Source organism: Pelmatolapia mariae, linkage group LG10_11 (genome assembly GCF_036321145.2).
Source record: "Pelmatolapia mariae isolate MD_Pm_ZW linkage group LG10_11, Pm_UMD_F_2, whole genome shotgun sequence".
Lineage (NCBI taxonomy): Eukaryota > Metazoa > Chordata > Actinopteri > Cichliformes > Cichlidae > Pelmatolapia > Pelmatolapia mariae.
Window position 1 is genome coordinate 7245514 of NC_086236.1, and position 16550 is coordinate 7262063.

Here is a 16550-nt window from a genome sequence, read left to right on the forward strand (position 1 = left end):
TTCTTTGCACACATTCCTGCCTCAAGAACTGCTTCATAAACACTCCTTTAAAAACTTTGTGGTCTCAACCCCCTTCTGTGTGGGGTCTGGTCTGTCAAGGCCTATTATGAAATCTCAGGTGTTTTTGACTTTGTAATCTTGCTGTTTTGAAACTGGATGTGACGACCGAGCAAGCTGTGGCTCTAACTTTTAAACTGAACCCTCACTGACTAACAAACCTGTCAGCCAATGCCCTGAGTAATCCTCCTTTCTAAAACTTAGAATGACTAAAATGTACAAAATGATTCAGTGTTATATTCGATATGATCTGTAATGACCAGAGATGGGCAGTAACGTGTTACTGTAATCTGATTACTTTTTCAAGTAACGAGTAATGTAAGGGATTACTATTGCAAAAACGGTAATTAGATTACCGTTACTTTCACGTAGGAACGCTGCGTTACTGCGTTACTGCAACCGTGATTTTTTGCGAGAATGTCTCATGACAGTGACGTAAGCGAGTGCGACGTTCGTGACAACAGCTGTGTGCAGATCATAGTCGAGTGCGGGAGAGAGTATGGCATGCAGCGTTCAAAGCGTGGAAGTACTGACCCTATTTTGAGTTTGATTCCATAAAAAGTGACAAAAACATTAGTGTCCGTTGTGCGTGGGAAGAAAACTTCTTTTTACAGCGAAAAAACCCCCTAAACTTCCAAGCAAGCAGCGAGTGCGCTACGACGTAATGTGAAATTCACAGAGAAACTCGCGGAGTCTTCAACTGACCGCTGCGTCACACCTGCACCAGGGTAAACCTCCGCCTAACCCACTCCTGCTTTATAGGTGAAAATAGAGCAACAGGACCGCTAGTCTTTGATTTTATTTATTTTCTGCTGTGTTTTACTTGCATTTATTTGAAAGAGTGAGTGTAAACACAAAAATTTTTTTTATTTTATATGCTGGAATGTGCAGAAAATAGGTTTAAATGTTAAACAAATTTCTTCCAGTCAGAGAATGTTGCATATAATTAAATTTTTGCTTGATGCATAAAGTTAAAAGATTTAAAGTTTAAAGTTTTAAAAAGAGACGTTTCTAAGTGATTACATTTTGTATGATGGATTATGCAGAAAAAGTAGAATTGGGCTGAAAGATCTATCACTTTATCACCTATTCAGGTTGTAAATCGTGTTTTTAAAAAGTAACTAAGTAACTAAGTAATTAATTACTTTTGAAAATAAGTAATCAGTAAAGTAACGGGATTACTTTTTGGGGGAAGTAATCAGTAATTAGTAACTGATTACTTTTTTCAAGTAACTTGACCAACACTGGTAATGACTGAGCCTTTTCGGTGAGTAGCATTGTGGGTAATTGTCTATATAACAGAAAAGCCTTTCTCTGTTATAATTTGATCATTTTGTCACTTTAGAGTCATGTAACATACTGAAATACTTCACGATTTATCTTTCTATGACAATTTTACCATTTGTTTTATTATGCTCTGTATATTTCTTATAACCAACAAATATATGGCAATCTAATAGTGACTCAATATGTTTCCCTAAAAGTTTGTAATTGTCTATTTAAAGCCTGAGTTTTATCATTATTTTGTGCTACGAAGCTTCAGTTTTATCAAAAAACTATTTAAAATAACCAAAATGGTAAGCCACACTGTAACACACACGCTGTGGTTTGCTGCTTTAAATACTCACTTGAACATGAAATAAATACATTTGAAGACCAAAAAAAAAAAAAAAAACCCTGCAAAGAAGTTTTGATGAAAAAAAGATGACAATACTGAGCTATTGTTGGTTTAGAGTTATACAGCATAGGGAAACAGCAGCAGTGGTGGCATTTTAACTGACATCAACAAAATAACTTGTAAGTAACAGACACATGATCAACGCAGTGGTCAAAGTGAAACTGTAAGTTTAATTAGAGTTACTTTTACAGATGGTGTCATACTGTGCATGCTGGTTCCCTTTAAGCCAGACTTTTGGATAACTAATGCCTGCTGAGGACTGGACAAAGTCTGTAGGCATTCTGGTGTATGCCTCTCCTCCTGTAGCCACACTGCCCCCTGTGGGGAGGTTTGTCTTAGCACCTAATTGACTGTAAATATAATTTCCTTAAAACCCAAAAAGATATAGGGCTGAGGGAAGTAACATAAAACTAGATGTGGGAACATGAGGAGGCTGTTTGGGTCTGTTTGAAAAGCTTTATTGCCAAGATTTTTAAGTTTTTCAAGGTCATTCCTCTGAATGACCTTGAAAAACGTATTCATGCATTTATCACCACTAGACTGGACTACTGCAACTCTCTCTACTTGGGCCTCAATCACTCTTCTCTCTATCATTTGCAGCAAAATGCTGCACACCTTTTAACTGGTACTAGAATGTATGATCACATCACTCCAGTTTTAGCTAACTTGCATTGGCTTCCTGTCAAATATCACATTGATTTTAAAATCCTCTTTCTTGCTTTTAAAATTTTAAACAACTTGGCACCTAGCTATCTAACTGAACTTCTCTATTTGTATAACCCCAAAAGAGCACTAAGATCTTCTAGTCATGGTCTCGGCTGAAGTCCAGAGGTGATCGTGCCTTTGCAAATGCAGACTCTGGAATAACCTTCCTCTTGATATTTGTACTTCTGAGTCTATTCAGTCTTTTAAATCACGTCTTAAAACTCACTTTTTAACATTGACTTTTGAATAAAACTGGTTTGACTATCATCCGGCTTGTTTTTTTTATGCTTGTCACCTGTGTTGTTTGTTGGTCTGTTTTGTTTGTTAATGGTTTGTTTTATCTTTTCATTCTCTTTTTGGCTGATTGTGAAGCACTTTGGTCAATACTGTTGTTTTTAAAATGTGCTATAGAAATAAATTTTGATTTGATTTGTGTTAGGGTGCCTGGGTCGTCGACCCAGTGTTTTGTGTTTTTGGTTCTTTGAGGAGGCCCCGGGGCAGACCCAGGACACGCTGGAGAGATTATATCTCTCGGCTGGCCTGGGAACGCCTTGGTGTTCCCCCGGATGAGCTGGAGGAGGTGGCTGGGGAGAGGGAGGTCTGGGCTTCTCTGCTTAGGCTGCTGCCCCCGCGACCCGGCCCCGGATAAAGCGGATGAAGATGGATGGATGGATGGTTCTTTGATTTTGTTTATTTCATTATATTCTAGCTTTCTTTTTCTTATGGGTTATTGGATTATTCTAAGTGTAGGTTGTCTTTGTGGGTTTTGTTAGAGTTTTAGTCTTCTGGTTTTCTGTCTGTGATCCATAGTTGCTGTCTCCCCTGTCTGCTGTATCCCCGTGTCAAGTCCGCATCTGTGTCATGTTTCCTGTTTTACTCTGAAGGTCTGTGTCTTATGTTAAAGTCTCTGGTTTTGCTTCCTTGGTCTCGTCAGCCCTGATTTGTCCCAGCTGTGTTTCCCTCCTGTCTCTCATTCCCTGATTGCTCCCTCTGTGTATTTAAGCCCTGTGTTTTCCTTTGTCTGTGTTGGGATTGCCATCACCCTACGCTGTGTGGTCTGCCCAGCTGCCTGCCAGTTTGTTATCTGTATTCTCAGTTTGTTTAGTCTTCTGTTCTGCCTGTCATCCAGCAATAAAGCTGAGTTTGAATTCACGTTTGCCTCCTGGAGTCTGCACATTGGGTCCTCCATTTCACCACTCCTGCCTGCACGCAGCTTTCACATGACAGATTTGACAAAACGAAGAATAAGTTAACTTCAGGGAGAATCAAGGCCAATACAACAAATGAAACTAACTTAAAATAACAACTGATTAACAGAAAAATTACAAGCCTACACCTCAATTCCCTATAAACTTCCCCAGGTTACAATAACAGAAGGCAAAAAAGGACAAATCAATTAGGTTAACAATGAAAATCAAGCTAGCCAGAAACATAAGCTGAACGAAAAGCAGGCAAGCAGAGCTAAGGTTAAACATTGATACTCTGACAATCATAGCTGGACTGGCCATCGGGCATACCGGGCATTTGCCTGGTGGGCTGATGGGGTTTTGTGTTTTTGTTGTTGTTGTTTTTGTAATGGTATAAACAATGAAAGGTGGTGGATTGGTCAGATGCTGGCCGATGAGTAAAAATAACTGTTGTTTGGTGGTGGCAATGGCGGCTTCCACTGAGGCCAGCAGGTGAATGAGGGAAAAGGGAGGCAGGAGGAGGAGAGACCCGAGGCGGGTGCCGGTCCGAGTGTCAGGTGAACTGAACTTCAGGTAAGAAGTTATTTTGATTTGATATACCTTTATTAGTCTCACAAGGGGAAATTTCATGTTAAGGCTGCCGACCTATTGCACGCAATGGCGGCGCCATCTTACCCTCCGACCGTACATACATTACAGTCCCCCCAGACTGAGCTCCAATAGGGAGATCAGTTTGAGAACAGAAAAAAACACCTCTGCACATAGCACATGAAAAAACTCTTAATACACCAAAGAAACACATGACAAGCAACAGGGATGGGTAAAGGGTGAGAGACAGCCGATGTAGACAGTACATCCGGGCCTGCAGCCTAAGCGCTGGTCTCCTTGATCCACCGTCAGCATCGGAGGGGAATAAGCGTTGAAGGCGTTTGGAGGGGGGAGGGGGGATGAGTGTATATCTGCATGTGTATATATATGTCTGTGTGTGTGTATGTGTCCAGAGTTCAGCTGAGACAGTGTCCTTCGCCCTGCCAGGCTAAGTAAACAGTCTTCCAGCCAACCCAGGTGGCCTTGCATAGAATGGGAAGAACAGTCTCAACACCGTCGTTATCAGGGTGTTGTTGTTCAGCTCCAGCCTTGAGACCGCAGCTGGTGCCGAAGGGGTCTCTGCATGAAGTGATGATGGTTTTAACTTTAGTGCGAACAACTCATATGAATTTCAAAGCTGTTCTTACAGTCCAACACTGGTCTCTCAATCTCCCGTTGGAGAGCCGTGAGCTTTCTATGATGTTATCCAAACTTACGTTCTGTGGTGTTGTCATTCTTGTGCTCAAAGAGCAGGTTCTGAGAACTCACGACCGCAGTGCGCTTCCCAAGATGTGATCCAATTTGCGCTCAGTTATCATGGTTCCGAATAGGTAGATATCTTCAGCACTCAGGCTCACCCAAGCCCAGACTTCTCGTTGAGAAGGGGTGTCAATTGCATTCAGAGACCAGTTGATCAAATCCATAATTCCTTTTTTAGGTTTTAGAGAACAGACTGTGAGAGAGTGTTCCAAGGAAAAGTAATACAAAAAAAACACGAGACTAGGCAAGGACACAAGAGGCTAAGCAGGGAAGCTAAGGGAGAGGAGGAGAGGAGAGGAGAAAAGTGCGACCGCCTTCGCCAAGAGCAAGAGAAGAGGCCTGCAGTCTATCTGGGTCAGATATAAACCAAGTTTAGGTGGAGTTTATTTTCGTTGTGCTAACTATTTACAGTCAGTTACAATAACTCGTACTGTGTGCTAGCATGACGGAGTTTCTATACAGCTGGGTGGGTGCTATGATGTTACTGATGGTGAACTTTATTTTATTCATAAGGTTTGTCAATAGAGTTGCCAACCGTCCTGTAAAAAAACAGAATCGTCCCGTATTCAGAGAAAATATTAAGCGTTTCGTATTGAGCTGAAAAGGAACACAGTTTGTCCCGGACTTCAGCTAGAATGGAAAAAGACACAAGGCTGGAGTTATTCTGCGTCTTTGCGCTGCAGCTGTTTCTTCTTCGCTCATTCTCTCCCCCTCCCTCTCCTGTTGCTACTTCAATCATGAAACTGATCAATGAATAGGTGATCGGCTTTTCTGAAGCAAGTCCGTCTCTCTTGTTTGTTTATCTCCTACTTTGCGCCAGATAGAAGAAACCACCAGATGTCGCGCTAAACAACAGCAGCACGTTTAAGCTTGATCAGCTGTTGTTAGAATTTATTTAATAATATGCTGCTGATGTTACTGAGGCTCTCTCTGCAACTACTCAGCTGTTGTTTGCTGGAGCCACAGCCGTAAAAGCTGCTGGTCCTGATATCAGTTTGGATATGTGGTGAGAGGGAAACATGAAGATGAAATCAGGAGATGTTCTTACTGAATCATCAGAGCTGAACAGGTGATGGAGAAACAGGTTTACCTTTTAGGTGACATGAATGAGTTGAAGGGAAGTTATGAACTGTTTCTGAGAGACAAATAATACCAGGGTCCTTTTTCTACGTAGCTTACTGTTGGTAACTGTGCAGGGGCGCGGCTAGCAAAGATTTGCCAGGGGGGCCAGGTAGGGCATTAACAGGGAAAGGGGGGCACAAAGAAATACTTTTCTTTCTTATTCTCATTTAAAATGTCTCGCTTTTAATAAATAATTATCTGAATCTTACAACCAAAGTTTTTATCTGATATAAAATGCATAGAAATCATACATATACCAACAAGACAGTGTACATCACTGTCGCAACAGCGTTTGTTTTCATTCAAAGGCTTTATGGCTTTTCCTATAATACCTGGTGGGCCTGTCTCTAGTCAAAATGCCCGGGCTGATTTTTTGTCCCAGTCCAGCTCTGCTGACAACCATAAAAAATGGCCAAAGGCCCTGAAGTGTAGCTTCAGTCAGCTTATAGAGTCCTTGGAGAGCATGACACTGGCTGGAGGACTTAGACCTCAGCTAATGACATGAAAATCAGGATCAGCAGAAGGGAAGTGTGAAAGTCAGAGGTCAGGACCTGGAAACAGCATGGCTTTACATCATTTTAAAGGAATGTGGCACAAGGTGGAAGTTTACTTTGTTTTGTAGCTTTTTGCCCCATTTTGCTTTCCTGATTATTTAAATGAATAATTTGCACACAACTTTTGTTCAAGCTCAGATTTTTAGCACTTAAGTTAAAATCAGTGATGTGTGCCATGATTACTTCAGTGTTTGTGTGATTTGGGGTGTTATTATGTGCAAAACAAGCCACTATTACACAATTTGGCTATTTTCTGTACCAAGCACAGGAACAGGGGACACGGTGAGAGTCAAGTCATCTCACCGAAGGCGTAGTTCATCTCTCCATCCACGGTCTGAGCTTAAAGCAGTTTTAAACTTTGCAAATTTAACTAAAGCTCTCAACAGACTGTGAACAAATGACATCTGTGGCTGCACGTCCAAAATATCTTTGCACTGTGTTGAGAGACATTCACTGAAGGTGAGCTAAAGCCAAGCTGTACTTTCAAGTAATACCAGTTTGTTCCACAAGATGGTGCAGTGAGTCAGGCAAAAGAAAACACACAGTACTATGCAGAAGTCTTGAACCCAAATTTGAAATATTTCAATAAAAACATCATCAGTAAGTACAGAGGAGGAGAGAGCTACAACAGTGAGTCTCTACAGCCTTCTGTAAAGCACAGTGGAGGCTCTATCATTCCGTTCAACCACTGGTGATGGTGATCTTATCAAAAATGAGCATCACATTTTGAGCCACCATCGAATCGCAAAAGACTTTATATTACTGCATGGCAACGGTTCCAAACAAACTGTCAAAGCAGTAAAAACATACCTGGAAAGAAAAACCTACAATGAAACACTACCAGTTCTGGATTGGCCTCCCCAAAAGCCCAGACCTTAACATTTATATGCATTTGCATATCTAAAGTAAGCATTGCATCTACTTTCCATAGCAAAACATAAAGAAATGAGGGATGGCTCAACACTTTTGTACAGTACAGTATCGTTTCATCACTGAATTAAATTCTTTAATTATTGTGACCCTTAGCTTTTGTTTAATTTTTCCAATGCAAGGAATGAATACATTTATATGACTTTTGCACCATACCAATATATATATTAATGTAAATGCAATTTACAGAAAATAAGTTCATAATAAGGATTCAGCACCTTTTGCGACGAGTTTCCTCATGTGGACAGTTTTCCAGTCTGTTCTTCCGATGATGTATTATGTTCAGTTCACACCAAACACAAAGCAAAAACTGTCCCTGAAGTGTTTTTAGAACTCACAGGTGTTTGTCAGCAGGTGAAGGAACTTTAGTTGGACTCAAGGAACTGTAACATATTCTCTGGATTTAATAGGAGGTCCAATGAGTTTGCTCGCTCTTCTACAACCCCTCTCCTTTTATGTTCTGTCTCTATGTAGATGAAAAGTAAAGCAGAATCATAGAATTTAGCAGGCATCTTACAGGCCTTTGCAACACATCGGTGGGCTAATTTTTTTCTTCTTTTTTTTTTTGTGAAAGATGAGATTTTCGAAATATTTGCTCGCTGCAGATTTAAGTCCACTCTTGTCTTTTAACAAACCTTTGCAGGTGTTATACTTTTTGCATCTGCACAAAAGTTCCCCTTGGATCTGAATGATATAAAATTTCACCATCAAAATAAATGAGTGTGAGGCTTTGAGCAAATGTCACCTGCTCTCTTTTCCACCAGCACAAAGCACAATTATACCTGCTTACAGCTGCAGGTCCCACAGAAGTAGGTGCGCATTAGTGCAGTGTCTGCATGGAAGCGACTCTATGGCCACAAACAACCTGAAGGCACATGAAAATACACATAAAGCCTTTGATGGTGAAATTTTTATTATTCTGAGCCAAGCAGACTTTTATGCAAAGAATATAGACGTCCTATGTTATGATGCATGCTCAATAATCCAAGTAAGAAAATGCCAGAAAGTCGATTCTGTTCATCTTGATGCGGCGTTTTCAGCCTCCAGGGTGCCTGTAATCAAACTGTTCTTCATGTTTGGTCTGAACACACTTCTAAAGCTCAATGATGAGACTCCAGGGACAAAGTTACTTGGCTGGAATTATAAAGGACTTGGTCATCTGAAGGTAATTAGCTTATTAACTTATTAACATCAACTAGACTTTGTGTTTTTTTTATTCAATTTAATTCAATTCAATTTTATTTATATAGCGCCAAATCACAGCAACAGTCGCCTCAAGGCGCTTTATATTGTAAGATAGACCCTACAATAACACATACAGAGAAAACCCAACAATCATATGACCCCCCCCCTATGAGCACTTCGGCGACAGTGGGAAGGAAAAACTCCTTTTTAACAGGAAGAAACCTCCAGCAGAACCAGGCTCAGGAAGGGGCGGGGCCATCTGCTGCGACCGGTTGGGGTGAGAGAAGGAAAACAGGATAGAAGACATGCTGTGGAAGAGAGCCAGAGATTAATAACAAGTACGATTTATACGAGAACCTTTATAAATGATCACACAGTTAACTGAATCTATGTATTTTTTCTATATTTTCTTCTTTCTTGCATATTAGGACCCCTCAGATTCCTCTTGTGACTCATTGGAGCGGCATGATTCATTGTTTGAGTACACTGGACTATTATTGTGGTTAAGTGGTTTAATGTCACCCAGATACCTCTGCAACATGCTACATGAACCCTGATCAGTGAGCATTTTTATTTTGATTAAATATCACAAGTCGTAAAATGCCAGCAGCAGTCATGAGTGCTTTTATTTTGACACAATACCTCAAACAACAGGTTTAAGTGCAGTTTTCTTTTCTCTGAGTTCTTATTCAGTCTTATTCTTTACATTTTATGCAATTTTGATGTATCTCTCCCCCCCCCCCAGAAAAGCCCTCAGTTTGACCACTCCGACAGCACTTTTGATTTTGATGAGTCAGGAAATGAGTTTGGTTTGGTTTCACTTTGCTTTCTGACATTACAGTTGGCTGCAGCAAGCTTAGCATCACCACTTTTGCTGACTGTTGCGCCATTTGTTGCCAAACAGCGGTTTTACGCATAAACTTTGGTTTCAGTGGACAAAGCTCATGCACTTTTTTTTGTGGTTTTAAGAAAATGTGTCGAAGACAAAGCAGCCACAGACAGAAAGCAGTTATTGTTTCTCTCAGAAGGATCATAATCAGTGCATCCATGCAGGAGAGCTTGACGATTATGAGTCAGCTGTGTGTGCTCGTGTTTCAGTTCTTTTCTTTATTACTGGAGTGCCTGTGTTGGCTGTGAGTTTCTCAGAAATCATTAACAGTAAAGGGCAGTCCATAAATTTCCCTATTTTAAGTGACTGATTGCCATATATTTCTATGCATATTGGTGATATGTGTGTGGGGGTTAGAAATGTATGTTTCTGTAACATTGCATGCTTTGATTTCAGGTTCAGGTGTCTTCAGTTGAACACAAAGGTAGATTTGGTCTGCAGCAGAGGGTCATCCATCCACACATGCACATTTTCAATAAGATAAACATGGGTGCTGGGTTCAGCTGTGGCTCTTCAATTTTATTGTAATTTCTCCTGTTTTGTCATGGCTAACAGACCTAAACTACTGGAAAACATCTGGAAAATAAGAAAGAGGCTCGGTCAAGGTTTAGGGCTGGATTTCAGACAGTGACGTTGGACATCTCGTCAGAATTGATGGAATAATGAATACGGAAAAGTACCATCTGATTTTGATCTACCGTGGATCCGGAAAGCTTCTGAGTGGCATCGACTCTATTTTTCAACATTGACTGACATCCCCAGAGCCCAGACCTCAACATTATTGAAGCAGTGTGGGATCATTTTGACAGAGAACAGAACAAAAGGCAGCCAATATACAAAGAAGAGCTTTTAATGTCTTTCAAGAAGCCTGGAGAACTATTCCTGAACACTACGTGACTATGAGAGTTCAGACTGTGCTGAAGAATAAAGGTGGACATATCAAATATTGACTTTAAAGCTTGTTAGAATTGTAAAAACTCTGTTTTTGCATTAAGAAATTTATTCTATGTATGTATGCAGATGTTTCAATGAATCGCTGAACTCTAATATATATATATATATATATATATATATATATATATGAAGAAATTAGGGAAATGAGAGATGGCTCAAGACTTTGCAGAGTACTGTACAACAAGTATCCTAAAACATCACAATCCAGGCACCAAGGATAGGTTTGTAAAAGTATTGAAAGACCTTTATTTATCACGTGCTTGCAGAGGTACAAAGAGCTTCTTGATAGCCTCACTCACCATGCCTGTGCAGCACTAATCACATGCACCATTTTCTTCAGCCTCTAGGGGCAGTGGTGAGCACAGCATTTTTCTAGCCTTTCAGGAAGCACGTAGCCCTCTGATAGGCTGTTTATTTTAACATAGAGTACCCTGAAGCTTAAAATGCGTGTAACAGCTTATCGTAGGGCTTTGTACTTCCCGGGTGAAGTACTTACTTTAACCTCAAACGACCCTGGTTTGTGATTTTAGTAAGTAAAGGGCTCAGTCCCTTAAAGGTTGAAAAGCATTTTTAGATCAAACAGTCAGCTATTCCTGATGATTTAAAGCCTCGCTTTAAAAGTGACTCACAAATGATCTATAACGCACTACTAAATGGTTTACATACAGTTATTAAAGTGACAAATTAAAATGTCTATAAGACAGTGATTACAATAATTACCGAAAAACGCACACTTACTTTTTGGGCTTCATGGTTTTTTTTTTAAAGAGTAAGTAATTTTAGCCTTGTTTAACCTTCAAGTTTTTATGCAGCTGAAACCACGAAACAAGTTTATCTGCAATGAAACCGCAAACAACACACAGACGCTGATATCTCAGACATCAGTCACTGCTCACTTGTTGTCTCAGATGTTTACAGGATCTTAAAGGATGTGGTGGCACAAACAGTTTATGAAGGGAGTAAAACAAATGCAGAAAAAAAGCTTCTGTATAAAGGCCAAATGCAAGATGCAAGTCTTTCCTGTAAAATCATATTTTATTTTAGAATCTTACAACTACAGTTATTTAAAACACCTGGACTAACACCGCTTTTGCATGCTATAAGCTCCCATACAGGTATTAGTGTTTATTAATGTGTAGTGTTTGTAAATAATTTTAATTTCTAATCTACAGATACATTTTATATCTTTATAACCCTGTTTTAAGTTGATATTATTTATTTTTCACCTGTCCTTTCAAAGCAGATGTTATAGCTGTGATGTTAAAAATTTATCTGCTCACATCTAATTTGTAGTGTGATATAAATCCTTTACTAAAAGCTTTGACATAGATTTATAAATCATAAATAGATCTGATTAAATATATGAAACCCAAGTTTAATGATTTGGTCAGAGACGTGTTTGTATTTTATATGAAGTTTGTCATTGTCGTCCCAACATAGCTTTTATGTTGAAAGGTCTGAAACGGAAGTTAAATCAGAGCTAAACACGCAAGTTTCACTCAGATAAATAAGACACAATTTTGGAAGAAAATCATATCAAATTGAGGTTAAAGGTTGTTTTACATTTAAAAAATATATATTAATATAGTCTATATACCAGCTCCTGGGAAACAGAACCAAGTGAAAATCATTAAAATGTTTAATCAATAACCAATGAAATGGTTTATGCTTCTAAATGTGCAAATGTTTTTTGTCAAAGTGCTGAGTGGACTAGATAGATAAAGTGTTTCTGGATGTTCTCATGTTGCAAAACTTGAGCCAGCTTTCTTTGCAGCAACACTCTGCTTTTCATTTTATTTTCTAACAGAGCCCTTTGGGTCTGCAGCGCTCTGCTGCTCCGATGCAGAGGGTTCATTAAAATGAATGAGGAGGAGGCCATGTTTGTACATGCAGTGCTTGTGTCTTTTGGAACAAAGTGATAAGGTGGCCTTCAGCTGCCTGATATTCAGGCTGTGTGCCAAAGTGTAGCTTTAATGCCCTCATTATTTTATTACGATTCTACTTTTAATTATTTAAAGGGTTAATTGATTGTTGTTGTATTGATTGTATTGTATTCTGAATGTGTGCTTTTTACGGTATCTGTGCATGCCAGGTGTGCTGTGTTTGGCTTTGGGAGACTGCACACTCTGGTAAACAAACTCTAGTTTAAGGTGCAACAGGCAGAAATCTATTCAAACCACATCCATCCCACTCTCCCAGGTGAAACACCACCGCTATAAATCCGTCTTATCTGAGCTTTTCCCTCTAATATTCTTTATGCTGCTGGATTCTGCTCCACAGAGTCTCCTGTCATGGATAAATCCTCTAAAGCCTAAAAGCTCACAAGAGGTGCAGGAGTCTAGTTCTCTTTCAGACCACTCGAACAAAAATGAGCTGAAATACTATTAAGGATTTTACCCGAGCAACCACACCTGAGCTGATAATAGGGCTGAAACATGGATGGAGTAAAAGATGGACATAGCCTCCAGCTCTCAAAATACAAAAGCCAGCACGCAAGTGAATTAAACATGCATTCTTTTTAACGGCCAGCAGGAGGCGACTCATCTGGTTGCAAAAATGAGAAGTCATATTCAGTAGAGCACAAAGTTCATTATGTTCCTTTGGTTCATTCTAAAAGTCAGAAAGGAGGATTATCGAGGGTGGACTCAACAGTGGTAAAAACTCTCAGCTTCAGGCTCCGTGACGAGACGTTATAACAAGTGCGTGATGCTACGTCCATCTTTTATGCCATCTAATGCCAAAATTGTGCCACACTTCCTCCTATTCTTACAGAACACTCGTGCTACAGCATATGAACTCTGGTCTCCTTTAGATGTGCCTCATAGTGGAGACTTCCTATAGGACCTAGTTATGTGTTCTTAAATTAGTTCATGTTTAATCAGATTAATGATTAAGATGGTCTACCAAAATTAATCTAATTTTCTTTGGAGGTCCCTTGTGCCACCCCTTGTAAACGCCCCTGATGTCAGTGCGGTGGAGGTGTTTTATTTTGAAGGAATTGACAGGAAGCGTGACGGCTGATTGGTAGACGCTGTGTGCGGGACGGTCGCTGTAGCGCATTCCAATGTGAGCAGAGATGTAACCGCTGTGCGGACTTTATGTTTCCCAGCCGTGTTCAGCCGCAATTTCAAGGAATAAAATGTCCAACTTGAAGGAGGCCAGCACTTGTCCTGACGGCTACAGGGCTTTAAGCGCGAGTGAGCTAAGGGAGCTTTTACAAAACGACGACAAAATGGACCAAATCATTCGGCTCAATGAGAAGGTAGGGATCCTCCGTGCTCCCCCAAGAACCAAAGTGCCGAGAGGAATTTGCTCTGTGTTGGCGCTTCGTTAGCTGTACCTCCTGGTTTTTTAGCACAGTTTTTTGGGGTTTGTTTGTGGTCATTGCTGAATATTCTGCTGTTTGTGGTCCTCATATTTGGTGTGCGGTGTGTGAAACAACCCAGCTTTCAGTGCACGGCTCATCGATTGTCTGCGTGGCGAGCGGTCGGATTTCCAATTCGTTCTCATTAAACTCCGCGCTATTAATATTTGCGGTGAATGATTAATTACTGAAGCGAATGTGAAACTCTGGGATATCTCTGTGTTTGGTTCTTACAAGTGGTTTATTTCAGTCTGTAAACCTTCTCACTGGACAGGAAGCTTCGTATCGTGGTCTTGAAGCCCCCCCACATACGCGCCGTCATGTGGCTTGAGTCCTCGCTCCGAATTCCCTTTTAGAAATCTCGCATTGCAGATTTTTTTTAATTTGCATGTGGGGTTAAACTCGAAGTGCAGGATGACTTTGAGAGAAAAATTAAAGTAATTACCTGCTATTTAGTTCGGCGATATTTGAATGTACATAACGTTACACATCCGAGTAAAATTCCCACTTTTAAAACTGGATATGCTTAATCTTTTTGCTCAAGAGACCCAACTGTAAGTTAAGCGGCAGTACTTCATTAAAGAGTTGTGTTACTGCAGTAAATTGCATCTTGGTGTATTGCATTCAAGCCGAATTGAGGAGTGGTAGCCAATCTTTAGAAAACGCCCGAAGACGTGTTTGTAGGTTTCTGTAAATTTGCGTGGAACCGTGGTAAATATAAATCGGACATTTTCTAAAGGGAGTTACCACTCTGCACTTTAGAGAGGCGCATTTCCAGGGGGGTTGCATGGTGATTTTTGTGGTGTCAAGCGACACCACATCTCTCTCTCTCGCTTCCCCCCCCCCCCCCCCCCCCCCCCCCCCCCCTCACACACAGACACACGCTCATACTCATCTTTCCATCACTTAGAGTTATGGTAAACCTCATGTACACCTAGCTAGCGCGTCTTATCTTACCCAAGCTTTCAAGAAATCTGCATATTCAACACAGTTTCGCACCACTTCCTGAAATACTCGTGACCTGTAATGTATTGACCTGTGTTTCTGAACATGCATTTTCTAACATTATTTTTCAAGACATCTTTTCAGTCTGGTATGCAATGATTTGTGTCCATCTACATGACATTAACATTTTCCCCTAAAGGTCAAAAAAGTCCACACTCGGAGGCTGGGTGGTTTGGTTGGTTTAGTGAATCATTTACAGCTCACATCAGAGACCACCATTTGAGTCCCACATGTCAGACTATTAATATATGGAAAAATGAAATGAATTATCAAATAAAACATGCTTTTAATTCTCACTGAAAACTACTCTGTTAGGGTTAAAGACTTAAATAAAAATAAACTCTGTAGTTGTTACGGACAGCTAAAACTGCTGTTACACTCCTTTGAAGTCCACTGCCTGGGGCGCATGCTTATTTGGTGCATTGTAATGTAAATTCACCATGGACAAGTCCCAAAACACAGTTACCCTCTGATGACAAAATTTTCATTGCTCTGACCCAAGCCAACCATTTGACGATTCACATGGCTATTAAAGCTTCTGGGTTAGGTTCAGGGACTAAAAAAAATTGCTCTGTTCAGTTTAGGCAATACACACTAGTAACGTTTAGGATATCAAACCATCTAGGTTTAGAGATGACCAAACTGCTCATTTTAGTTTAGAATATAAAAGAAACTGGATTTTAATGCCTAAACACACCTATCTCTTAGGTTTAACAGACTAAATACTACTCCTAGAGCTGGTCCTAAGGCCGGATAAATGGATAGGGTTACAAACATGCAGATTGTCAAAAATTAGATTTCTGTACCGGATTGAGGCCTGGGTTAACAACCACCGGTGCTGCTGTCCAACAGGGTGCCGGTGGAGCTGTGTTACTGTTGGCTGAAGACAAAGGAAGAGGAAATGGGGAAGCCGTGTTAGAAGGCAGCGAGAGAGATGGGGGTTAAAGTGGGACTTTAAAGGGAAAGAGCTGGCTCATGTGATGAAAGGTAGGTAGATTAGGTGTAGGTGTAGGTGCAGGGACCAGGTGCAAGGAAAGCAAGGTCTGGAGACTTGGTGGCGGAAGGCAGCTTGGTTTGTTTTAGGGATTAAACACTAATCAGTTAAGTTTAGAAAAGAGCACTGGTTGGGTTAAAGCCAGTGGTTGCCATGGAGATTGTGCATCCATAGCCCAGTTGTTTGGGCTTTTTGTGTGTTTTTCTGTGAGATCAGTTTGATGCATTAGGATCTAATGAATCAGACACTTGCAGACAGATCTACACCAGTTGTAACCAGACGTCTTTTTCTTGGGCCCCATTCGGATGAGTTTTGCCTCGGGGTTGCTCAAACAGAAAAGGCTCTCAGTTGGGATTCAGCAGCTATAGAATTGCAGTGCTTTTTCACAGCCATGGGTAGAGTAACAACAACAGCGTGTTCACTGAAACGTAACCATTGTGGATTAGTCATCCTCAAACACTGCAAGTGTGCTTAAATCGATGGAGCTAAATAATTAAGAAATGCAATTATTTAGCATTTTGTTTGCAAACCTCTGGACTGTAGCAGCATAAAACGCAGTATTACTGAGACAGGAGAAGC

General features: G+C 40.5%; 1 protein-coding gene across 1 annotated transcript in view; it reads left to right on the forward strand.

Moving 5' to 3' along the window:
* The first annotated feature begins 13666 nt into the window (after window positions 1-13666).
* The window catches only part of vps37d (VPS37D subunit of ESCRT-I), a 46876-nt gene continuing 43992 nt past the window's right edge, over window positions 13667-16550 (forward strand). Inside the window, exon 1 of the mRNA XM_063488266.1 lies at window positions 13667-13870. Coding sequence (XP_063344336.1) covers window positions 13748-13870 — 123 coding nt within the window. The 5' untranslated portion in view covers window positions 13667-13747. The remainder of the gene's footprint in view (window positions 13871-16550) is intronic.